We start from the raw sequence: 26,642 nt of genomic DNA on the forward strand, positions 1-26,642 counted from the left end.
TGATCTCGCAACAGATTTTACGTGATTTACGTATGGGATATCAGAAGGCTGTAAAGGATGCTAAAACAGCCTTTTTTTCCAAAATTATATCACAGCATTCAAAATCACCTAAAATTTTGTTTCAATCTATTAATAGGTTTTTAAACTCAAATACTGTCTCAATACTACCATCCACTGAGTGTTGTGAGAAGTTTTTAAATGTCTTTTTAGACAAAGTTAACACAATTAGATCTGGTTTTCATGACTGGAATGGCTTGACAGGAGACATTCTAAAAAATGTCAGCAAGTTTGATAAATTTGATTTGGTTTCAGTTAAGGATATTAGTCTTATTATTGGTAAGTTGAAACGCCCAGCTGCTAGTTGGGATGTTTTGCCTTTTGATTTGTTGGCTGCGACATTCGATTATACTGGGCCTTGTATTACTGCTATTGTTAATTGCAGTCTTTATACAGGCACTTTTCCTTTAAGTTTTAAGGGGGCCGTTATTCAGCCCCTTCTTAAAAAGACTACTCTTGACCCGTTGGATTTTAATAATTATCGGCAAATTTCAAAGCTGCCTTATATCTCAAAAATTTTGGAAAAGGTAGTTTTATTTCAGTTAAGTTCTTTTTTGGCTAGAAATGAGGTGTTAGATGTCTTTCAGTCTGGTTTTCGGGCAGGACATAGTACTGAATCAGCTTTACTGTGAGTCTCAAATGATTTATTACTTATTGCAGACTCGGGCAATGCTGGGGCTCTAATTATGTTGGATCTTAGTGCAGCTTTTGATCTAATTGATCACGATATTCTTATTAATCGTTTGGAACACGTTGTAGGGTTGAGAGGGACGGTTTTAAAATGGTTTTCATCATATGCAAGGGGAAGTTCAATTTCTGTGAGGGTTGGGGATTTTTCCTCCGGGTCAGTTTTTCTGGACTGTGGAGTACCTCAAGGTTCAATTCTGGGACCTATTCTCTTTTCTCTGTTTTTGTTGCCTCTAGGCCAAATTTTCAAGAAATATGGTATATTTTATCACCTATATGCCGATGACATTCAGATTTATTTACCGATTGGAGCTGGAGGATCAAGCCCTAATTTATCCCTGGTTGCTTGTTTAAAGGAGGTGACCAGTTGGTTACAGCAAAACTGTTTGCAGTTAAATGCCAGCAAGTCTGAAGTCATAGTGTTTGGGATGAAGAAGGATGACAGTGGTTTAGCTGACTTTCTAGGTATATGGAAAACATACGTTCACCCTAAAATAAGAAATGTAGGTGTAATTTTTGACTCTGCTCTTATGTTTGACCATCAGGTTAAAAATGTGGTAAAAAAATTGTTTTTATCAGTTAAGGACTATTGCGAAAATGAAATCTTTTTTGTCTGTTACTGATTTGGAAACAGTGATTCACGCATTTATCTCTACACGCTTGGATTACTGTAATGCTTTATATGTAGGAATTAGTCAATCTCTTATCTCAAGATTGCAGCTGGTGTAAAACGCGGCAGCGAGGCTCCTGACTGGTATTAAGAAAAGGGAGCATATTACACCTGTTTTGAAAAGGCTTCATTGGCTCCCTGTGAAATATCGGATACAGTATAAGGTTTTGTTATATGTTTATAAAGCTGTTCATGAGTTGGCCCCGGAATATATCAAGGATTTGGTGCTTATGAACTCTGGTAGATCTCAAAGGTCCTTTAATTGTTTACTGCTCTTTGTTCCAAGAACTCGTCTTAAAACTAAAGGGTATCGAGCTTTCTCTGTCGTTGGACCTAGACTGTGGAATGCTCTTCCCCCTGATATAAGATCTGCACCGTCAGTTGATGTTTTTAAAACTCGTGTGAAAACGTATTTGTATTCTGTTTCTTTTAATTCTTGACTTTGTCATTCTATAGTTTGTTTGTTGTTTTCTTGATGTTTCCTTGCTTTTAGGTGTACAGTCCTTTGGTCTACATTGTAGTAGATAGGGCTATATAAATAAAGGAGACTTGAGACTTGAGACTCTGGTTTTGCGCTGGGTTGGTGAGGAAGTTGTGCAGGATGCACAAAGCCATAACGACAGTGTCCACAAAGTGTGGTGCCATCTGCAGCCTCGAAAGCAGCACTCTCCATCTCGGAGTGAGGATGCTGAAGGCAGACGATGACCCGGGAAAGGCCTCATGAGGTAGGTTTTCAACGGAAATGCCGCATCTCCAACAATGACATAGGGCATGGGACCCTGCACACCTGAACCTGGTAAAGGGCTGTCTTCGGGAACATTCAGTGTTTTGGCCTCCATGCCCCTGCCAAGCCGCGAAGAGCCGTACACCCCCCGTCACTGGCCCGGCCAAAGTCTCCCACCTGGATGTAGGTGAACCTGTAGTCTGCATCCACAAGTGCCAGAAGAACAATGGAGAATGTCTTCTTATAATTGAAAAACAGACTTCCAGAATTGGGAGGTGCTTTGATGGTGATGTGCTTCCCATCTATTGCACCCAAGCAGTTTGGAAATTTCCACTTGTCCCAAAATTTGGAAGCAATGGCTTTCCACTGGTCCTCAATTGGTGGAGGAATGTGGATTGACATCATCCTTTTTTCAATGGCACTGCACGTCATGTGCACAGATGAGCACACAGTAATTGCCCCCAAACGGTATTGATAGGCCAGGCTAGCAAAGCTTTCTCCTGCTGCAAGATATCTGTGTCAGATATTGACATTGTCAATATGAGTAATTATAATATAGTAGTAATAATATTACAACAAAGTGTTAGTAGTATTGATGAGATTATATTTTCTCCTCATAGGTGATGATTGCAAAAAGAATGTCACGACACGCACACAAACAGGTAGATCCAATTGCAGTGTTTTATTAGGGTAATCCAAAATCATAAATCAGCCAGGCAAAGGTAAAAATCCAGGTAAGCAGTCAAAACCAAGAAACATAAACTAGGGCAAGGAAACATGAACTACAGGGAGACATTAAACAAGGACTCCGTAACAATGACAGAAACAACCAGGTATTTATAGACAGGTGCAAACAATGTAAGTGGGGACAGCTGAATACAATGAACAGTGATGAATACAGACAAGGCTGTGGGGAAATGTAGTTCCTGAGGTGGGGTGACGATATGGGGAAGTGAGACCTCTAGTGGACACCCAGGGAACACAAACCAGACACTGTGACAAAAAAAGGTGGAAGGTGCTGAGAGATGCTTTTGTAAAACATAAAAAACAAAAGCATCCTCCCAGTGGCTCTGCAGGTGGGACAGTCAAGGAATGGAAATACGAGGTTGAAATGTCGTTTCTACTGCCTCATTTGAATCCAAGAAGGTTAGTATGAACTTTAATTAACATGTTTTGGTTATAGAGATACTTAATAACTTCTTAAGACAAAACATTAAATTATTTACATTATACACAAAGGTTGTTTATTAATAGTATACAGTTAAGTGTTACTTAATTATCACAAGGACCACTGTTACTCTATTTTAGCTCAAGATGTTCACTGGATCCAATACAACCACTGGAAGACACACAGGACCCCATTGATCTGAGCGCAATAGAGGAAGATGTGGGGTGCACAGCAACTCCAACATCACAGAGGTGTAACACCCCAACCCCACCATCTGAGCCAATCACATCAACACCCCACTCCCGAGCAAGTCCCACTCCAGCCCACCCCCGCATTCAAGCTATTCTGTCAGAGACTAGACAAAGCACCCAATCTCAAACAAGACCTGCACGTGACAGGAGAAGACAAGTAGTTCCTGAAGTTGAGCAACAGCTACTGGACATCATCTCCATTCCAACTTCAAATGTCCCCCCTCATGTCCCTACTGTGCAAGAGGAGATGTACTATTTTGCTTTGAGTTTGGTGCCTAGGCTAAATAGGCTATCACGTGAGGCACAGGCCCAGGCCCAAACTAATTTTTTGACATTTCTCACTGAACTGGAGGACAGACAGCTGGCACAGATGAACACCCCAGGTCCTATAAGAGGAAGCCAGTCTTCCACCTCCACTGCATTTCACCCTTACAGCCCCACACTCCAAGCCCGGTCCCAATATCATCCTGTTCCTCCCCAAGATGACCCTCCCAGGACATTTTTGGAGAATCTGTCTGACCCTTTACCCCACAGCTACCACAATTTTTAAATAATGGCATTAAATGTAAATAGTTCAGTTTTGAAAATTAACATTATGTGGAATAATGTATTTGTTTTAGTGTAAAGAATAGTGTTTTGTTATTTAAACGTTTATAATGTTCAATTGTTTATTAAAAAAAAGAATTCTTGTTGACATGTCATTTATTATACAGAGAATAAAAAGCCTACCTGAGTGTAATGGCAAGCCTCTGCTTGGGCTCGATAGGATCACGGAAATTGGTTGTCTGGTCGGGTCCGACAATAGACAGAATCTCCTCCATTTGTTCTGCTGACATCCAAAAGTAATTCAGATGTTTTTCGGAATCAAGTTGCAACTCTGCAACCAGGTGATAATAAGCTCCGAAAGTTTTTCTTCTTTGATTCATGGGGTGAACCCACCATCGTCTGTTTCTCCTCCGGCGAATTCCTAACAGAAGAAGGGCCGCAATGGCTTTTCTTCTGTCAACAACTCGAACTGAAAAAGAAAAAAATACCGTTATAATTTTCAATAGTAATAGGGACTCAGGAATAGACTTTTGTCCACTGTAGTGGAAATTATATTTTATTTAATTTCTCTGACACCATACATGTCACAATCTGGTGTCCTGTAAATAGCACATTCAGGGCTTTTCAGAGACACCAAATGTTTTGAGGTTTAAGTCTGACATTTATTTAGTGATCAAATTTAGCACTTTTTAAATGTATCATATTTTCATATTTATGGAAATATGATAATATATTGTAATCATAATTAATTTGAACTACTTTTCAAATTGAATTTCATTAAACCAACATCTCAGGAAAACGTTATGGGGTTTCATCTTTTACAGAACAGGGAATTGATTTCATACATGTCCACTGTAGAGGACATCAGGACTTAAATCATCAAGTTTATCAAGCATTTTTGGAGAAACAACAAGTGAATATTGAAATAAATTATACATTAATATTCCTATTAAGTATTAAAATGTTGCAAATTATTACTCCAATTACACTACTTTATTCATTAAATCTTACTCCAAGAACACATTAATATGCAAATTATATCCAGTGAAAAGATACATTGCATTGAATGGGAATATTAATTTATGTCCATTTTAACCACATATTGCATAAAGTAAAATGGTGTATCAATTCATTACGTTAAGTCTTTCATAACATATCTGAGAATCATCTTAATACAAATTTTGGTTAGAGAAAACCTGAAACACCAAAATTTATTGGTGACAGAGGTCATAGCATAACATATGAATAAAATATATATATTTTTTTCCCATTTGTTTCTTATGCTCTTAACAATGTGATTACATGAAAAAAATATGACACACTACAATAACAACGTAGAGTGTATTCTGAGTGACGGTCCAACATCAGGTAGGCTAAATAAGCTCTTTAAAGCTACACAAATTTGTAAATGTTATTGAAATAATCAGACAGCCCACTTAGCCATTTTTCATATTTTGAAGGTGTAGGTGTGTGAAAAAAAGTTGAAATTGTTGTCGTGAAGACAAGAGCCTGGGGCCTCATTTATAAAACTTTGCGTAGATTTCATCCTTAAAGTGTGCGTACGCACATAAGGCAGAATTTGCGTATGCACAAAAGTTTTCAGATTTATAAAACCGTACGTACGCCAGAACCTGTGCAAGGTTCACTTTATAAATCACAATTATCTGAATATTGTGTGCAGGTGCACATGCTTATAGCTTACCCCAATCTCCTCCCAAAATAACCATATTTGGAGGTTAAGACCGCCTATTTTGAATATGTATGATCTCCCTGCATATTAATACGACCGATAATTGTCATTGATTTGTTTGGCTAAAAATGGAAGAACAGAAACGAAAAGCAAAAAAAAGAAACTTCACCGACTGCGAGATGGAGGTACTGCTGTCTGAGGTGGAGGGCCGAAAAAAAGTTTTATTTGGTGGGCTCTCTGCGGGCATTTCAAATAAAAGAAAAATATTAGAATGGGAGCAAGTAACAGAAGCAGTCAATGCTGTTAACTCGGTGCCTCGCACAGTCCAAGAGACAAAAAAAAAATGGTCTGACTTAAAAGTAGTCGTAAAAAAAAGAATATGTGCACACAGGCGCAGTGTCGTAACAACTGGTGGTGGTCAAGGAATCACTGACCTCTCAGCCTTTGATGCAAGGGTGGGAGCGATTATAGGGGAAACAGGATTAAGTGGACTTCTTCCAGAATTCCAAGGTGATACGGATGTGATTTGCGGTGACGATAAGTAATTGATTTATCTGCACATTATGTACGTTTTTGTCTGTTTAAAATTCTGCTTTTTTGTTGTGGATAATTTAAATCAACCAATTCCAATTCCGTGGAAGTGGAAAGTCCTAAAATATCCAAGTGACAAATCTAGTAATAGATCCAGCTGCCCTTAAGATATACGTTTATTAAAATAGTCGATTTTCCTGTTTATCCATATGCTAAAAATGTAACTTAAAAAGACAAAAGCAAGTCATCAAGTGCACATTTTATTTCACACATTTACAGATATGCAATACAACCTTTAATTAAACGTTTTTTAATGATTAAAGGAACAGTTAATCCTGGAATGCCTTCAAGCCCGTTGAGTGGTCCAAGTGGGGTAGACAAGGGATGTAGGCTTAGATCCTACGTGCCACCGCCGCCGCCATCCTGTGTGCCACCACCGCCATCCTGTGTGCCACCACCGGCATCCTGTGTGCCTCCACCGGCATCCTGTGTGCCTCCACCGCCATCCTGTGTGCCTCCACCGCCATCCTGTGTGCCACCACCGGCATCCTGTGTGCCTCCACCGCCATCCTGTGTGCCTCCACCGGCATCCTGTGTGCCTCCACCGGCATCCTGTGTGCCTCCACCGCCATCCTGTGTGCCTCCACCGGCATCCTGTGTGCCTCCACCGGCATCCTGTGTGCCACCACCGGCATCCTGTGTGCCTCCACCGCCATCCTGTGTGCCTCCACCGCCATCCTGTGTGCCTCCACCGGCATCTTGTGTGCGGCCATCATCAAATGCCCAAGCAACCCCATCCTGTGCGCAATCCAGTGCATCATCATCATCATCATCCTTTGTGCCATCACCGAGCGCTGGTAACTCAAGGCGTGTACTGACGGAAGAAGTCATGCAGACCCAACGTCACATGGTTCATGCTGTTAATGCGGTGTGTTCCGAACTGAAAGAAATAAAAACAATTTTGTCAGAAATAAGTGGTTCACTTAAAGAACTTGTGAAAAAATAAAGTTTGAATTCACTTGCCTTTTTACATTCCATTTATTACATTTATACGCCGCTGTATTGCCATAGCATTATGCACTGCATTAGGAGGGCCAGGGTCGGGTTCATTATCTTCAGTATGGGCGTTCGATGGAACAGGTATACCATTCTTTTGAGCAATGTTGTGCAACACTGCGCAAGCCACCACAATGCGCCAAACCTTTGTAGGGCTGTACAATACTGTGCCACCAGACCTATCCAAGCACCTCCAGCGTCCTTTTAGCAGACCAATAGTGCGTTCGACCACCTTCTCGTTATAACGCCGTTCTTGTTCGGTTTGGGGTCTAGTTAGTGGAGTTAGCAGCCACGTTCTAAGGGGATAACCACTGTCTCCTGAGAGGTAAAACATTTACAAATTTTTTTTTTAAGAAAATAACAAAACAATGAATGTAAATACAATGGGACAATTAATATAACATTTCAGGTACTAGATAGAGGTAACAATTATAAAAAATATTATAAGAATACTTTAAAGAAAGTACATGCTTGTAAAATAGCCTACAGATAGCTTTTTGTTTTTTCCAGGGCAATGTTGATTCAATATAACATTTCACTTAATTTTTAAATGCTATAAAACGTTTTGTTTCCTGAAAATTTGCATTGATTAATGTGAAATTTTGCTTTAAAAAAATATTAAAATAAGTGTGGGTTTGTTTATCATTGGAGATTATAATTATACCTAAAAGAAAAAACATTTTAAAAGGTATGCTTTAAACACATTTGCATCATTACTCAATTACAATTACATGCGCATTCCTGCCGACTTACCAAGAAGCCATCCATCACGCACAGCTCCTGTTTGCAGTCTGTTCCCTACACTGCTGTTGGACAAAATGTAGGAATCATGAGTAGACCCACATTTGTCAGAGACATATGTGCATCACATATGATCTGCACGTTCAAAGAATGAAAATGTTTTCGGTTAACAAAAGCAAATTCATTCTCAGATGGTGCCTTTATTGCAACATGAGTGCAGTCAATAGCACCGATTACATTGGGAAAACCGGCGATTGCTGCAAATTGCATTTTGATGTTGGCCTGTTCAGCTTGCGTGTAAGGAAAACAGATGTATCGGGGTGCCATCCCCACTATGGCATCCCATACATATGGCATGACACGGCTCAGGGATGACTGCAACATACCCGATCGGTCTGCCAACTCTCGCTGGAAAGTACCAGTGGCCAAGTGGCCTAATGTGGTCAATACTTGTACAGGAACACACAGCGCGTGGTTTCTCTGCGAGGGTCTTTCCAATACTGGCTGTAATTTAGAACACAATTCCAAGAGGATGGCTCTTGGGAATCGAAATCGGCTCATGAGCCAATCATCATCATGAGCAAGGAAATCTTCACGGTCTCTGAAAACACGCTCCCTCCGTAGAGCATCATTAGCAAGGTCTTCTAACAGCGCTAGTTATGATGAGCATCCATTTTTTTTATATGTTATTTACTTTTTTTAGTTTTTTCATTAAAAAAAAATAGTAAATTCAAAGTATTTGCACCTGGTTAAGAATGCTGATAATGATAATTCAGGTTGATGCAATTTGATTTATTGGGGATAATTTAGAAGTTTTTCATTTTAACACATACTCTTCTAAAAGAGTGCGTACGCACAGTCAAGAGCATCCTTATGGTGGGCACTTATTTACGGCAAGTTTATTTTTTATAAATCCCGATATGTGCGTGGAAAAATGTGTACGCATATTTCTATGCCCATTTTGTGCATACGCAACGTTTATACATCAGGCCCCTGGTCTGTCGGCGGCCTCCCTCTATGTCACCTACAGCAGCAGCAGCGCGCCAGCGCCGCGTCAGGCACGGTTCTGCTGTGTAAAGACACAGAAAACGCGACGCAGCCGCCACGCAACTGACACGCCACGCTCACGCCACGCAGCCAGTGTGTCACCGGCCTTATCCAAGCGCAAAACTGATGCTGGCGCGTGCGCTTAATTGCTTCCGCGAGAGGATTCCAGATCTATGCGCGAGGAAACGGGAACTTGCGAGTTTATTTCAAATGTTACGCGCGCGCGACATCTCCTCTGCACGCAATACAATCCCTCGCTCGAACATGTCTTACAGCACGCGCATGATCATTCCCCATGCTCTCGCGCTCGATCTGTATGGAAGGCCCAGAGGGTCAAAAACACGCGAATTTTAACGCGTAAACAACACGTTAAATACGCGTGTTTCACGCGTAAACAACACGTATTTAACGCGTTAAATACGTGTCGTTTACGCGTGAAAAATCAGCGCGTTAAATACGTGTATTTAACGTGTTAAATACGTGTGAAGTACACGTGAAGTACGTGTTAAATACGCGCGAAGTACGTGTTAAAAATCAGTTTGAACGGGTCAGTGTCATTGGCTGCTGAGGACTTGGGTCAAACTACTTCTGTGAGCTTAGGGGGTGTACCATTCATAGACTAGGATACCACCATTTAACATGCTATAGATCAGCTTATTCAGCCTAATTATTTTGTCCATTTTTGTCTTTTTTTATAGCCTATAGAAATAATATATTTAAATTGCAGTTTTATGAAAAATTTGATATTATATTAGAAATAAAATTGCCTTGTTTTTCTCCATGTACGCTTTTTTTAGTAAATAAACTTATTAGTAGACAATATAGTTTTAACAGTGATCAAACTTAAGTTAGCATCAAAGCTTTTACATTTATGGGTAAATCAGTTACAGTGATGGGAAGCAATCAATGCGGGTTTAAGACAAACCATTGTAATCAATATATGTCTTTGGAAATCAACATGAGATTTTCTTGTGCTTACATTTACAGCTATCACCAGCAGGCGGCGCTTATTATGCATTATTTAAGACTTTCAGGTCAGGTATAAGAACTTGATTTGGCTTTCCTGACAGCAGAAGTATTCTACCACTTCCACCATTTAAGATCCTCCTATTTACTTTTCTTTTCTTTTTTTTTCTTTTGTATTTTTTTTTCCTTTTCTTGTGTAGTCCAAAGAAAATATCTAGATGGCAGTTTTATGAAAAAAATACTTTTATCAAGATTCAAGATAAGATTGCCCCTTTTTTGCACATTAGTAAACAAACCTGCATGACCACAGCAACCCGGGATTATCAGAGATTTATTAATTAATACTTTATTTTGAATTAAGAAATTATTATATTATTTATTATACAAAATATTTCATTATTAAAATATTATATTTACCATAGGCATTGGCTACTGGACTGTATTACATGCCATTGTCAGCATTGATTCAAATTAAGTTTATCATGAATAAATGTCACATAAAGTGCATAATATAATATAGGCCTACAAGAAAACATTTTTATCCATCCTACAGTCTTGTAAGTCCATTAATGATCGTCATTTTCCTGTCATATTTGTATATTGTTATTATTATTATTATTATTATTATTATTATTATATTATCCACTTATTATTGGTTATATATGTATATTCGTTTATATCAATCTTTTCTTTTCATTTCGATCTCTTTGCTCGACATGCAAATAAAGCTTTAATTATGCTGTCTGGAACTTTTGGTGGAATGTAATTTAAATTTAACATATATTTAATTTTAATTCAGCTAATTAATAGACCATAATTATAAATGCTTTGTTTAGGAATTAATCATTCATGTAGTTTCATTTGTAAATGAAAACACAACAGCTTATTTATCATCACACATGGGCATAAATACAATCATATAGTCAAAACTTTATTGCCATAATTGTCAGATAAATGATAAGTGAGCTGTTGTGTTTTCATTTACAAATGAAACTACGTGAATGATTAATTCCTCAACGAAAAAATAGAGTATTTATCAAAAATTGTATAGTATTATCCTGTGTTTTTTCCCTTCTCCCAAAACAGCTTATAATAGGCTACTGTTTTAGCTATTAAAATAGTTCAGTTTTCTATGTAATGGCAAAGTGATTATATATCGTTTTTTTTTTTTTTTTTAAGTTAATTTAATAAAACATTTGGAGCATTTATTGTTCTTTAAATATAAGTTTTTGTTTTTTAAAGTCACAACTCAGAAAACACTAGTTTATTTGTGAATAATTAAATTTTATCCTTAATATTTCCCCCTGACACATTCATGGTTATTACTATTGCTGGGGCTTTGGGCTAAGCTTGAGCCTATTGCGTGCATTCGAGCCGCTCTTGAGAGTCGCAGTAGCACGGTCTTGTGTTGTTTCCACCAGCGCTGCAATTTTTTTCATCACTAATTGATGGTTGTCTCAAATATAAAAATAAGGAAAAGCCTAAAACAGGCCAGAGGCCCTGACCGCGTCTGAACTATGATGTGAAAATATGCCCGAAACACGGCCCAAGAGGTGTAAAAAAGTCGGGCCGGCCTGAAATGGAGGCTTAACTATTACTTACTATTAGAAAAGTAGTTAATATCTTTATGTGTCATATGTGTGCTATATACAGGTCCTTCTCAAAAAATTAGCATATTGTGAAAAAGTTCATTATTTTCCATAATGTAATGATAAAAATTATACTTTCATATATTTTAGATTCATTGCACACCAACTGAAATATTTCAGGTCTTTTATTGTTTTAATACTGATGATTTTGGCATACAGCTCATGAAAACCCAAAATTCCTATCTCAAAAAATTAGCATATTTCATCCGACCAATAAAAGAAAAGTGTTTTTAATACAAAAAAAGTCAACCTTCAAATAATTATGTTCAGTTATGCACTCAATACTTGGTCGGGAATCCTTTTGCAGAAATGACTGCTTCAATGCAGCGTGGCATGGAGGCAATCAGCCTGTGGCACTGCTGAGGTGTTATGGAGGCCCAGGATGCTTCGATAGCAGCCTTAAGCTCATCCAGAGTGTTGGATCTTGTGTCTCTCAACTTTCTCTTCACAATATCCCACAGATTCTCTATGGGGTTCAGGTCAGGAGAGTTGGCAGGCCAATTGAGCACAGTAATACCATGGTCAGTAAACCATTTACCAGTGGTTTTGGCACTGTGAGCAGGTGCCAGGTCGTGCTGAAAAACGAAATCTTCATCTCCATAAAGCTTTTCAGCAGATGGAAGCATGAAGTGCTCCAAAATCTCCTGATAGCTAGCTGCATTGACCCTGCCCTTGATAAAACACAGTGGACCAACACCAGCAGCTGACATGGCACCCCAGACCATCACTGACTGTGGGTACTTGACACTGGACTTCAGGCATTTTGGCATTTCCTTCTCCCCAGTCTTCCTCCAGACTCTGGCACCTTGATTTCCGAATGACATGCAAAATTTGCTTTCATCCGAAAAAAGTACTTTGGACCACTGAGCAACAGTCCAGTGCTGCTTCTCTGTAGCCCAGGTCAGGCGCTTCTGCCGCTGTTTCTGGTTCAAAAGCACACGCCTGTGCACGGTGGCTCTGGATGTTTCTACTCCAGACTCAGTCCACTGCTTCCGCAGGTCCCCCAAGGTCTGGAATCGGTCCTTCTCCACAATCTTCCTCAGGGTCCGGTCACCTCTTCTCGTTGTGCAGCGTTTTTTTGCCACACTTTTTCCTTCCCACAGACTTCCCACTGAGGTGCCTTGATACAGCACTCTGGGAACAGCCTATTCATTCAGAAATTTCTTTCTGTGTCTTACCCTCTCGCTTGAGGGTGTCAATGATGGCCTTCTGGACAGCAGTCAGGTCGGCAGTCTTACCCATGATTGCGGTTTTGAGTAATGAACCAGGCTGGGAGTTTTTAAAAGCCTCAGGAATCTTTTGCAGGTGTTTAGAGTTAATAAGTTGATTCAGATGATTAGGTTAATAGCTCGTTTAGAGAACCTTTTCATGATATGCTAATTTTTTGAGATAGGAATTTTCGGTTTTCATGAGCTGTATGCCAAAATCATCAGTATTAAAACAATAAAAGACCTGAAATATTTCAGTTGGTGTGCAATGAATCTAAAATATATGAAAGTTTAATTTTTATCATTACATTATGGAAAATAATTAACTTTTTCACAATATGCTAATTTTTTGAGAAGGACCTGTATATTAGTGCAAATGGAATGTCAGGATTCAGGAGTACCAGATAAAATGATCAACATATCTGGAATGAGCATGAGATATACTGCAGCACTAACACAGTCATAGTGCAATATTATCTGAGGCTGTGGAGTGCACGGAAGGTGCACTGTTAGTTCAATTCAACAATGTTAAAATAATAGTTACTGTGGCAACTATCTGCAAGGACATCATCAATTTGTGGTTTCTATGGTTTTACAAAAAATGGGTATACAGTTCAAATAAATTTTTTGATAATTTTAGAGATTTAGATGAAATTTGTGGGCTTTCCCTGATACTTGCATGAAATACTTGCATTCTTTTAGGTGCCTTTACTGTACAGCAAATGGAATGTATAGTGTTGCAGTTTATTTATTTTCAGTACATACTTGTTCGGTTCACAGACATACATTCACAGTTTCATACATTTATCTTGTCCATCAAAGAAGACTTTAATAAAATAGCTAAGAAAGATGACAAGTGACACTGCATTGACTCCCCTTTTAAATTGCTAATTTAACACTTTACACATTTTATTTAAGCAGGTTTCACTTAGAAAACTACTAATCTGGTCAACAATAAGTTTAAGCATTCCCTATAGCACAAGTTCACAGCACATTTCCTACAGGGCCACTGTCCTGCAGAGTTTCAATCCAACCAGCTCCAACACACTCGATCCAGCTAATCAGCTCTTCAGGACAGTGGCCCTCCAGGAACTGAGTTTGACACCCCTGCCCTATAGAGTCACAAGAACAATAGACTGAACATATTGCAATCATTCACAGCTCTAAAGCAACATGAGTCTGGTTTTGTGAATAGAAAGTCTATTGTACTGTAGGTCTATTGTAAATTTGAGCTTTCAATGACATTAGTTCTGATTTAAAATAGTAATGAATATGTTAACACATTGACCTACACTCTTAAAAATAAAGGTGCTTCATGATGCCATAGAAGAACCTTTTTTGTCTAAATGGTTTTAACATCTGAAGAACCTTTCTGTTTCACAAAAGGTCCTTTGTGGTGAAAGAAGGTTCTTCAGATTACAAAAATGTAAGAAAGAGATGGTTCTTTAAAGAACCTTTGACTGAATGGTTCTTTGTGGAACCAAAAATGGTTCTTCTATGGCATTGCTTCAAGAACCCTCTGGAGCACCTTTATTTTTAAGAGTGTACTGTACATTTCATCATGCAGATGATTTGTATGAATGTATGATCACAAGATTTGATATCCACTGGTCTGGCTCAGTCAGAGTCTGTGTCCTGTCAGTGCTTGAGGAAGGTAAAGTAAGTGGGGAACTGAAAAAAATGAGCTTTAATAGCACAGTCTCATTTGCGAAAACTGCTGGTTAGGTTTGAAACCCGCCACAGGGTGTGCGGTAAGAGACTTGACTTGGTGAAAAGATGTTGGAAATTTGGGATTAACCACAACAACTCAGTTATTAGTACAGATTAAATATAGTCCTTAGTTTTGGGTGTATTTAGTGTGTAGTTTTCTATAGAAACCGAAAATGCAGAGTAAATAAACAATAACATGAAATTCTAAACAGATACACAGGAATATGAAATAGCAAATTTGTTTTCTTCTGTATCTGTTCAATTTGCTATGTCATATACATTAAGTTAAACAGTAAACAGCTTAATTTATTCTATATGGTAGCCTATCAAGAATCTACAGTAGTGTAACAGTATGCTGGTGACTCCCCCCCCCCCCCCCCAAATGAATCAAAAAAAGGCTATGACTTATACTTACAACTTTGAATCACAATAATAATCACAGAGTTGTTGCACGGGTTTGGTTTGTTTTAGAGTGGTGTAAGAAACTATAAACTGACTACGCCACCTCCTTATTTAGGGCAGGAGGAGCCCTCCACAAATCAAGTATTGATTTTTTTTAAAACGGTAAACGTAGTTTGTTTTGTTTAATATTTTTATTTTATTGCAAGGCATTAAATTAATAAATTAAATAAATGCATGAATAATTAAATCCACAAATGTAGAAAATAGCTCTCCTCAAATTGGCAAGGAGGGTCGGGCCTGCTCTTATCCACCTCCTACCACCTGTAAGAGACAGAGGAAAAAAGACCCACAGCATACACCGCAAACAAAGAGTAACATTTAAGACACCATTTCAGTGTCAGCCTTCTAAGTAATATACACCACACAGCAGTGCCACGCCACCCAAATCACCTACACCAGGGGAGGTTAAGGGCCGATGCAGCCCCGGCCCTATACAAAGCCACTACACACTGCAAAAACAGGAGGAGAGCAATATCATACAAATGACAAACATTTAGCACATAAAAACTTAATATAGGAAAATAAGCACAAATTAACTTAAATACACAGAGGAAACAGTGGCTGGTCTGCCCCTTTAACAAAAAACACCCCACACACACAACTCAAGTTAATACGCATCGATATAACCCGCAATAAAAGAACAATAAAACATACTTGAACAAAAGTACAGCTTCAGCACAGTTACCCAATCTCAGCACTCAATTCCAAGACCAAATATGATAGATACAGAGAAGATACTATAAACAAAGAGCACAAATATTAACCACATCCACAAAGGAAGTGTATTAATTGCCTCAAACTCATAACCAAATTGGCCTCAATGTAATATACTGCATTTACCGGTTATTCAGCATTCCAACACAGCCATCAGCCCATTGAAGGTACTGCAGTCATAAATGTTTGCCTGCCCCACTTTCCTGACAGTGTAAAACCTCTTAATAAATCAGCCTAAAAGAGAGAGATCATATAAAAATATAATTAGGCACTCAATAGGCAGCCATTCAACGCAAACAATTCACACAACTCATAACTCCACATGCCTATACAAAAGGATAAAAACTACACATCAAACACAAGGATTAAGGCTGCACGTTGAGCACAGAAGTTAAAAGGCTGTACATCGAGAACCAATATTAGTGACTAACCATCAAGCACAACTTCAGGAACATGCCAATCCTACCATGTCAATGCAACAACTATTTTATACTTTCCTTGTCACATTACTAACCATTCACACCTGAAATTCATTACTGGCCAATCTCCTCCCACATTAGCTTTAAAGATCAAAGTTGACAGAGAAAGTTCATGATCTGCTTCACAGCATCAACAAAGCCTAATTTGCATTGGTTTGGTAAGTGTATATTAGGCATCTCATTAACAATCCAGATTACTTGCAAAAAAGCGCTACTTAGTATTTTTATGTTTACTTAAATATAATGAAGTGCTTTAACAAATCACATCATTTCACGGATAAATTGCTTTAATACAAATTTTCAGGGTGGCCTAGGACTTTAGTATAGTATAATATTTCTGCTGTCAGGAAAGCCAAATCAAGTTCTTATACCTGCCTTGAATGTCTTAAATACTTCTATACATTGTAAATTACCATATTGAAATAATTTACGTCTTTAAATTCATTTAAATTGATGATATCACCTGCACGTTTGTCTGAATGCATAATAAGCGCCGCCTGCTGGTGATAGCTGTAAATGTAAGCACAAGCTCATGTTGTTTTCCAAAGACATATATTGATTACAATGGTTTGTCTTAAACCCGCATTGATTGCTTCCCTTCACTGTAACTGATTTACCCATAAATGTAAAAGCTTTGATGCTAACTTAAGTTTGATCACTTAAAACTATAATGTCCACTAATAAGTTTATTTACTAAAAAAAAGCGTACATGGAGAAAAACAAGGCAATTTTATTTCTAATATAATATCAAATTTTTCATAAAACTGCAATTTAAATATATTATTTCTATAGGCTATACAAAAAGGACAAAATAATTAGGCTGAATAAGCTGATCTATAGCATGTTAAATGGTGGTATCTTAGTCTATGAATTGTACACCCCCTAAGCTCACAGAAGTAGTTTGACCCAAGTCCTCAGCAGCCAATGACACTGACCCGTTCAAACTGATTTTTAACACGTACTTCGCGCGTATTTAACACGTACTTCACGCGTATTTAACACGTTAAATACACGTATTTAACGCGCTGATTTTTCACGCGTAAATGACACGTATTTAACGCGTTGTTTACGCGTTAAAATTCACGTGTTTTTGACCCTCTGGGCCTTCCATAGATCTGCTCTCACCTGCTGCTTTTGCTCACTCAAACAAATTTAGTTTTGGCAGTCGAGGGGCGGGGCTTACTGTTTTTATAACCTCAAATGTCATTGGTTCCTTCCCCTTTTCCGGAAGTCTGTTGTGATTGGACACCTGTGATTTTCAATCAAGAACGTCAAAGGAACGATAGCTGATATAAATGAGCAAGAAAGATGGATAATCAAAGAGAGGTATGTGATTGCCAAATTAAAATGTTATTTTGACACTTTATGATTTGTATTACTTATTTGAAAACATTGTAAAGGTGGAGATTAGCTGGCCATTAAGACGCGATTTCTGTTCAGTAAAAGACGTTAACTAACTAGCTTGCAGCTAACCACAACAATCATAAACATATTACAATGCTTTATGTATGTAGTAGTTGTAAAAAAAAAAAAATTATCTAAAATATTTGTAAATTTAGTGCATTGATTCTCTATCATAAAAAAAATAAATGGACTAGTAACAAGAAGCTTCTTGTTACGAGTACTTTTTTAATAGATGAACAGTGTAATAGTGGAATAATTTCAATACTATTTTAGACTATATACATGTGGTTTTCTTGCTACTTTGTTCTTAAAGTTGGGGCTAATGATACTTTCTCTATTAATTTAAATTAGGCCGAGTTGCAGAATGCTGCCAGGCCCGTTGTGTCCCTTTTACGCAGTGCCCTAACTAGTGAGTCAAGCTCACCATCACAGATGGGTAAATTCATTGTGGTGTGGCATTTCTTTGAATTAAACGTTGCAGACCTTTCTTACATTGGAATGTAATGATTACGATTGGCCATAATAGTATTGCTTTTTAATACGTATAGACACAAAGGGCTTCAGTTTTGAATGGTTTCGACAGATATCTAAACTATTGTTGGAGATGTATGCAAAAATGGACTCATTGGAGGGAGCCTGGATGCTCTATAAAGCTGTTGGTAAGATAACTTGGTTGATATTTAAATTTTATTGTGACTTCAACTTTACACATCACTAGACTGGATTGTTAATTTGAGTGGCATCTCTGCTAAAAGTATGACCTCTTTAAAAGTACTCACAAAATTAGTTTATCTTAGTTTGTTTACCTTGGCTATCAATGTTAGAGTGAAATAGAATATTAATTCATTTCTGAAAACATTTATTTCTCATAAATAGCTGATAGTGGCTTCTGATCTTTTTCACTCAGGTGGATCAGGTCAGCGAAAGCTGAACATTGTTGCTCCGGAAGCTGAAGGATACACAGGGTCCTATCTCATCAAAACTGCAGGAGGAAAGGGCTGTCTGTATATCATGCCTCTACAGAATACTCTAGACATCTCTCCTTTACCGTACTCTGCAAAAGAGTTTGAGAAAATGCCGAAAGCACGATGCGCTAATTGTTTCACAGATATGCCTGTTCAGCTGTTGGCGGTGCACGTCCAGAAGTGCGATACAGACCTGTGTATTGACATCAGTGATTGTGAATCAGTAAAGTCAATTTCATTTTTAAATGTTTTCATTTCACTCATAGTAAATAAAATATGAATTAAAATCTACAATTGTCAATTTTAAATTAGCATTTAATTTGTTACAGGAGCCTAGAGATTGATACAGAAGTGCCTTCTATTTCCACAAAAGTTGAGGATGATCATGCCAATGTAGGTTGTTCAGTGTCATGCCTATACCAGTTTAACTTCTGATAATGTATAAGTCTCCTTAAATAATTTATTTAACATGATTAACATCAGACACAAGTTAGATTAACTGTACATTTATTTTGTGTTACCTTTATTAATGCAGCCATATCTGACAACTGTAATTTACAGTAGGTGGACATCCAAAACGTTGCTTCTACCGCCGCTCGTACCGCCGCCGCGGCGTCTGCAAAGTGCATTTGCAGCTTTTGACCGCTGAGTGGCGCTTTAATCACAGGTTTTCAAACAAGCGCATCAAAACACATTTTCGCAAATAGACGTCAGTTTTGCCTCGCTGATGTGTTATATTTGATGGCTGCAGTCAGGGAAAATGAAAGAAAAACACTATAGTTAAAAATATTTAATATTCACAGATGAAAGTTTGGTAATTATGAAGTTATGTGCGTTTCTTAGAACGAATTCAAGCAGGATAAATGTCAAGCCTGTGCCTGTGCTTATATTTTCTCTAAGCTACAAAGTATTACACCATAATTTAGATTTGACACATTTAATAGGTGTGCAGTATTATTTATATAATATGAATTATGTGTTATATAATTCAATATAAATTGTGGTTTACTTTGCATCAGAGCATTAAAAGTGGTAGCCTATTTTAGTGAGCTTGGCTACATGGATTTATATGCAAAATGTCAATATTCTCATATATTAGGCCTATATTTTAATTTATATTTTAAAATTCCTTTAATAAAACAGCATGCATTTTTGTTATTCTTTACCTGTCCTTTATTTTGACAGACAACTTCTTGGGAAAATATATTTGTCTGTACACTGATTAAGAAATTGTTGCGTGTTTTATAAATTATTTTCTTTATTTTAGTAAAACGTGCGGCACTGTATAATTTTGTTCCCATTATTTAGGCCTAATTAAAACAAGAAACGAATAAATTTAAACCTGCACGATTTAGCTAAATCACTGAAAGTCTAAAGAATGGACGGGTTAATAAAACGTTCTCATTTTTTAACTCAAGTTCTCTCATTATAATCACCAAAGTGCAAATGATGTAAAAAAAAGAGCTTCATTAATTGACAACTTCAGTGATTTTAAAGGGTGCCTTCTTTACTTGCTTTCATATAATTTAAGTAAAAAAATAAAATTTCAGCCGCATTTAAATGCAGGTGTGTAAATTTGTCTGCGTGCAAGATTTGCGCGGCGCGAGTCATGCTGAGTGCACACGCGCAGCATTTATTCTTATTTGTTTTATCTTCATTACAAATCTTGTTTGGTTTTATTTTAGATAATTGCATGTTAAAAAATTATTTACTTTGTAATGCATATGCAAAATGTGAATTATTATTCATATTCAAGTGTTTGTGCGAAAATTATTAATGCGCATGCATGACAGGGAGGCGCCCTCTAGATCACTTGAAATTTTTCCTGATAATTAATTAACTTAAAATTGTGGTGTCTCACATACATGAGAAATATATCAGCAGAAAGCTTGAAATGTCTTTCAAACAAATCAATTCAAAACGAAAGCATTATGTAATCTGTGAAGGTTGTATTTCTCTTTAAATGCGAGTCCATGTGGATAAAGTCAGCACTGTGAATTTCATCTTGCAGCCGACAAGAAAAAATTTGTTTATAAATAAATAATTAAAATGTCTCCTTTTTTACAATTATTGGGCTACTTCTGCCTGTGCTTTGTGGCAAACTTAATGCATGTGCTTGAGCGCAGAATATATTAAGGTTCATTATGGATTATAGATGTAAATTTAATATAAACCTCTGTTTAGTTTAATAATGACAAATGAAGGACTAGTAACTAGAAAAATCTTACGTGGGGGGCAGACCTATTAAATACCCTCTAGACATCTCTGTTAAAGCTTTTAAAGCATTTTATACATTAAAATTTGTTACTGTGGGTTAACAGTAATTATAATTATTATATTCTTAGGAACAGAGTCTGGGCCTAATCTAGGCTATCCAGGGTTTTTTATTTTAATTTATTTTCATTGCATCTGAAAATGACTTTGTGCAGCACATTCACTTCGCACGCTCAACCTGCCTCGCGCGTTGCTCAGCTGTGGATGATTTCAAAATGTTTGATATAAAGGTTGATGTCCCATTTTATACAGGAATTGTTCATTTAAAAAAAAATCGAATTATATTGTTAGTCTAAATGAACTTGTTAACGATATAATTAGAACTATTTAACATGGACTGTGACATTTTACCCTTTTTAACTTATAAACTCCTTGAGATTTTAAAGTCAGTTTAATAGTATTGAGTTTAAAAAAAAAAGGTTTTAATTGCTTAAATTATTTCTATGAATTGATAATATGTTATCAGGTTTTAATTGCTTAAATTATTTCTATGAATTAATATGTTATCAGGTTTTAATTGCTTAAATTATTTCTATGAATTAATAATATGTTATCATGTTTATTCTTGTAGATAATAAGTGTTTATTCTTTAAGAAAATAAGGGAAAAAATAAGGGAATTATTCATATTTGTTTTGCTTCACCTATTTATGTAGGCTACAATTATTCAAAAAAAAAAAAAATTTAATAAAAATAATGTCATTAAAAGTGCCATCGGCCTGAGTAAATTTGACCATTATAGAATTGTGACTTTAAAGGTTAGTGATTTAGGAGGTGAAAATACTGTGAAATTACAAATGGTATGGGATTTTAAAGCATAACAACTGAAGGTCTATGAAACGTTAGCCAATAAAGCATTTTTTTTAAACAATGGCACTTAAAGTTTTGAACTAAAATATTATTTCAACCATATAGCCTGTGAATAAACAAAAAACATACTTTTCAATGAAAGAACACTGAGAGTTTGCTTCTGGTGTTTGGATTTGTACTTCAACATAATGAGCTCCAAGTTTGAGAATAGCCTACACTAGGTTTTTTTTTTTAATTTCTCTCTCTATCTCTCTTTCTCTCTCCATTTAAACTCTCTATTTAACAGCATTAACTTATAATGAAATACATCTTCCTTCAGGTAGACTGAATGTTTTTCTGTCTTGCTAAATGTTGGGCTCATGATCAGTAAGTTGTATTCGCTTAAACTGATTTAGTTAAATCAAAACTTGAGGACTTTGAAGCTGGGTCAGTTAGTGCGAGTCTCGCTCGCTGTGAAGCGGAGCAGCTGATGGAGGACTCCGCTTGGTCTTAAAGCCTTCCGCAAACGCTACGTTCACAAATAACAATGATTTTAGTAAAATAATGATTAATTATCAATTGATAATTTGTTATTATTTTGGTCTAGTGATAATAATAATATGGGCTGCGGGAAAATAATGAATAAAAGAGAAGGGCTGCTGTGAGTGCAGGCATGTTTCAACCCAGTAACATGAGAAAACACAGCGTTCCTCAGCCAAAAAACAGACCGAGTTCAGTTCAGCTGGAGGGGGCTGGGGGTAGTTCTGTATAGCTTGTGGGGGTCGAGATAAAGGTGTGAATCTCTTGGTCTTTCATATGGACAGTGTCTTATGAGGGTTTCAAACTTGCAGAACAGGTTTAGATAGGACAATTGCCTCGTCATTTTGCTTTTAGGGCAACTTTGAAGAAAGGTTTTGATCCACTTCAAATGTTGACTACTGTATAGCGCAATATAGTTTATTGGTTATTATAACTTAATTTCAGAGGTAGTTGCCTTAACTCATATAATTGATTTTGTATGTAGATTAAATTATGTATATTGTGAAACTGTTGTGTTAATTTTATTTTGTTTCGTCTAAACAATATTTTTTAGACTATGAAATATAAATTCTCACAGAATGTAGCCTTTTCATAACCAATATATTGAACCATCTCTTTATGTTTTTCTAAATCCCAAACAGAGTCCAGACATCGGTATGATCCGTCAATGATGTTTTATAGGCTTTTTTAGATTTGGGAATACACATGCGTTACAGACATGACAAAAACATTTTTGGAGTTTTTGGAGACATTATTATTGTTATTATTATTATTATTATTATTATTATTAGTATTATTATTATTATTATTATTATTAATGTATTTATTTATTTTTTTGTAGCCTATTTACAATGCACAAACCAGAAGCAACAATATCTGCAGAGAAGGGTTGGCCATTCTCAAAACATTAAATATCAATTTTATTTCAATTTTCGTTTTTGTGTTTCAGAGGAAAAATCAGTGTTAAGGCATCTCTCCATTACAGACCGTTCTGAAAGAAGAATTTATGCAAACGCTTATAAAATGCTTTAAAAACTTTAACAGAGATGTCTAGAGGGTATTTAATAGGTCTGCCTCCCACGTAAGATTTTTCTAGTTACTAGTAGTTCATTTGTCATTATTCAACTAATCGCAGGTTTATATTAAATTTACATCTATAATCCATAATGAGCCTTAATATATTCTGCGCTCAAGAACATGCATTAAGTTTATCACAAAGCACAGGCAGAAGTAGCCCAATAATAGTAAAAAAGGAGACATTTTAATTATTTATTAATAAACAAATGTTTTCTTGTCGGCTGCAAGATGAAATTCACAGTGCTGACTTTATCCACATGGACTCGCCTTTAAAGAGAAATACAACCTTCACAGATTACATAATGCTTTCGTTCTGAATTGATTTGTTTAAAAGACATTTCAAGCTTTCTGCTGATATATTTCTCATGTATGTGAGACACCACAACTTTTAAGTTAATTCATTATCAGGAAAAAATTCAAGTGATCTAGAGGGTGCCTCCCTGTCCTGCATGCACATTAATAGTTTTCGCACAAACACTTAAATATGAATAATTATTCACATTTAGCATATGCATTACAACGTAAATTATTTTTTACATGCAATTATCCAAAATAAAACCAAACAAGATTTGTAATGAAGATAAAACAAATAAGAATAAATGCTGCGCGTGCACTCAGCATGACTCGCGCCGCGCAAATCTTGCAAGCAGACAAATTTACACACCTGCATTTAAATGCGGCTGCAATTTTTTTTACTTAAATTATATGAAAGCAAGTAAAGAAGGCTCCCTTTAAAATCACTGAAGTTGTCTATTAATGAAGATCTTTTTTTTTTTTTTACATCATTTGCACTTTGGTGATTATAATGAGAGAACTTGAGTTAAAAAATGAGAATGTTTTATTAATCCGTCCATTCTTTAGAATTTCAATGATTTAGCTAAATCGTACAGGTTTAATTTATTCGTTTTCTTGTTTTTAATTAGGCCTAAATAATGGGAACGAAATGATACAGTGCCTTACGTTTTACTAAAATAAAGAAAACAATTTATAAAACATGCAACAATTTCTTAATCAGTGTACAGACAAATATATTTTCCCAAGAAGTTGTCTGTCAAAATAAAGGACAGGTAAAGAATAACAAAAATGCATGGGACATCAACCTTTATATTAAACATTTTGAAATCGGCCACAGCTGAGCAACGCACGAGGCAGGTTGAGCGTGCGAAGTGAATGTGCTGCACAAAGTCATTTTCAGATGCAATGAAAATAAAAAAATTAAAAACCCTGGATAGCCTAGATTAGGCCCAGACTCTGTTCCTAAGTATATAATAATTATAATTACTGGTAACCCACACTAACAAATTTTAACCGATTAATCGCCTATTTTCGTTTGCTGCATTTTTTATTTTTTTATTTATTTTTAAACATGCTAAAAAATAAATTAAGTTTGTGAGAGGAAAATATATATATATATATAAGTAATGTATAAGTTGCATTTTATTACATTCAGAAATAATAACGGCTGGCCTAATAATGTTATAATGTGGCCAACAGGATATTTTTAGTTCCCTTCACTTTACAACAAATCCTTTAAATTTAACAAATTTATCAGAACAGAACAAGAATTAAAAATATTGAATTCTAATGGATAAATAAAATTGCAGTATATAATAATATAGGCTTAGCTATAAACAAACAAAAAAAATAAATAAATAATAATTTAAAGCGAACCATAAGGTAAGGTTGGGCTCTCATTCGGGAGAAATCCAAACGTTTCCATATTCGTGATGTTGCCTATTTCAAGCTTAACTATTATTCATTAGGTAAAATAGGCTTTGTAGTTCACGCATGTTTCAGTATCAACGAAAAAATAAAATAAAATCATAATTAGCAAAAATATGCCAAAGTAGAACGCTGCTCGCGCCGAATGGCACGGTGAACGGCTGTTTCCAATGAATGTGTCTGAGGCACCAGCGCGATCAAACAGCTGAAACAGATTTTTGGTCACACAGTAAAGGCATAATTCAAAAATGCAAAGTGTTAGCAGTTTGAAAAATCAAGAATAATAAAATAATTAATAATAATTATTGCTAAATGCTGGACCGTTCTCATTTCTATCTGCAAATGGAACCTGAAGGATTTTTTTTAAACCAAGAATGAACCGAAATGAAAACATTTAGCTTTTTATCCGTATATATAGGCCTTATATTTAATGACTGTTTAATAACAATAGCAAGCATAAGATCCTTTGTGTAAAGGTCTTCTTTTAATTTTTGATGAGTAGACTGTAGCCTAAGACTATCCTACATTTTGAAATTAACTCACTGTACATTTTTTAATGGTTTTTAAAGATGGTACAATGTTATATCATAATGTTATTGTTGTTTTACCTCCTCCTTTTATCTCATTTTACAATTACATTCAGTTTGCAATCCGTCCCTCTGCACCACCTGGTGGTAGTTTCGCGAATGAATTTAACACGCGACTGACTTGCAGTTAACGCCGCGGCCCTGCGGCGGTACGCGCGGCGGTATTACCCATTTTGGTTGTCTACCATCTGTATATAAAGTAACCTACAGATACAGAAGTGCCATCTACTTCCTCAATTTATAGTTTAAGTGGGAATGTTAGGAGTCATTTTTAAATTATAAACTTTGAAGTGATTTCTTGCATTAAATCATATATTTTACATTGGTTTACATCCACCATTAGGGGATGAGTTGGATTGATGTCAAGGTAAGACCAATGCATGCAGGACTATTTAGTGTAGTTTTATAGAAGGAAATGTTATGTAATGAGTATATAAAGTACATTTTATTTTCAGGTTAATTTGTTGTTAAAGGTAGTTAATTTTTACTTGATAATGATGGTTTTTATTTTGGTTTTCTGCATTAAGTGTTTCCCTGCATTTGTAAGGTACCTTGTCCTGTGTGTTCTGCCATGTATACAGAAGACTTCATTGAAGTACATGCTAGTACCTGTGGGGGAAGGGTTACTATTTTTGTGTTTATGAAATTATTGCTTTAACATACAATCTTTAACATTATGTGTTGGTGTGTGCGGTTGTAATTTGCATTCAGCTAAATTGTATTCTTACTTTCAGAATTCAAGATAGACCAAACATAGATTTGGAAATTACAGAACAAAACGAAGACAAGCAAAACAGGTGAATTTAAGTTTAAGTTATAGTGCCATTTTTACCAGGACCAAAAACTAAATAATGCTTCTGTATGTTTTCTTTTTCTCAAGCCTTACAGAATTAGTCAGCAAACTTAGAGCAATAGACCCTACAAGCATTT

The 26,642-nt window shown here is 36.3% G+C and overlaps 1 protein-coding gene and 1 long non-coding RNA gene across 2 annotated transcripts; one reads left to right on the top strand and one right to left on the bottom strand.

Moving 5' to 3' along the window:
• Positions 1–3,147: 3,147 nt before the first annotated feature.
• LOC122138832 lies at positions 3,148–4,107 on the top strand. Its single transcript, XM_042733450.1, has 2 exons — positions 3,148–3,284; positions 3,447–4,107. Exons 1-2 carry the CDS (start codon positions 3,250–3,252, stop codon positions 4,105–4,107), a joined length of 696 nt encoding a protein of 231 aa, XP_042589384.1. The 5' UTR covers positions 3,148–3,249.
• An 11,232-nt stretch (positions 4,108–15,339) lies between these two features.
• Positions 15,340–16,114, bottom strand: LOC122138654. Its single transcript, XR_006155719.1, has 3 exons — positions 16,004–16,114; positions 15,818–15,900; positions 15,340–15,612 (listed from the first exon to the last, which is right to left on the bottom strand). It is a non-coding gene; the product is annotated as an uncharacterized LOC122138654 (long non-coding RNA).
• Between the last annotated feature and the right edge of the window lie 10,528 nt (positions 16,115–26,642).

This window comes from Cyprinus carpio, chromosome A3, assembly GCF_018340385.1.
Source record: "Cyprinus carpio isolate SPL01 chromosome A3, ASM1834038v1, whole genome shotgun sequence".
NCBI lineage: Eukaryota > Metazoa > Chordata > Actinopteri > Cypriniformes > Cyprinidae > Cyprinus > Cyprinus carpio.

What these genes read in the sequence shown, in the direction of transcription:
- LOC122138832 (XM_042733450.1), top strand. Translation starts at nt 3,250, where the DNA reads ATGTCGTTTCTACTGCCTCATTTGAATCCAAGAAG. An exon ending in CCTCATTTGAATCCAAGAAG is followed by an intron (nt 3,285 to 3,446) that starts GTTAGTATGAAC and finishes ACTCTATTTTAG; the next exon opens with CTCAAGATGTTCACTGGATC.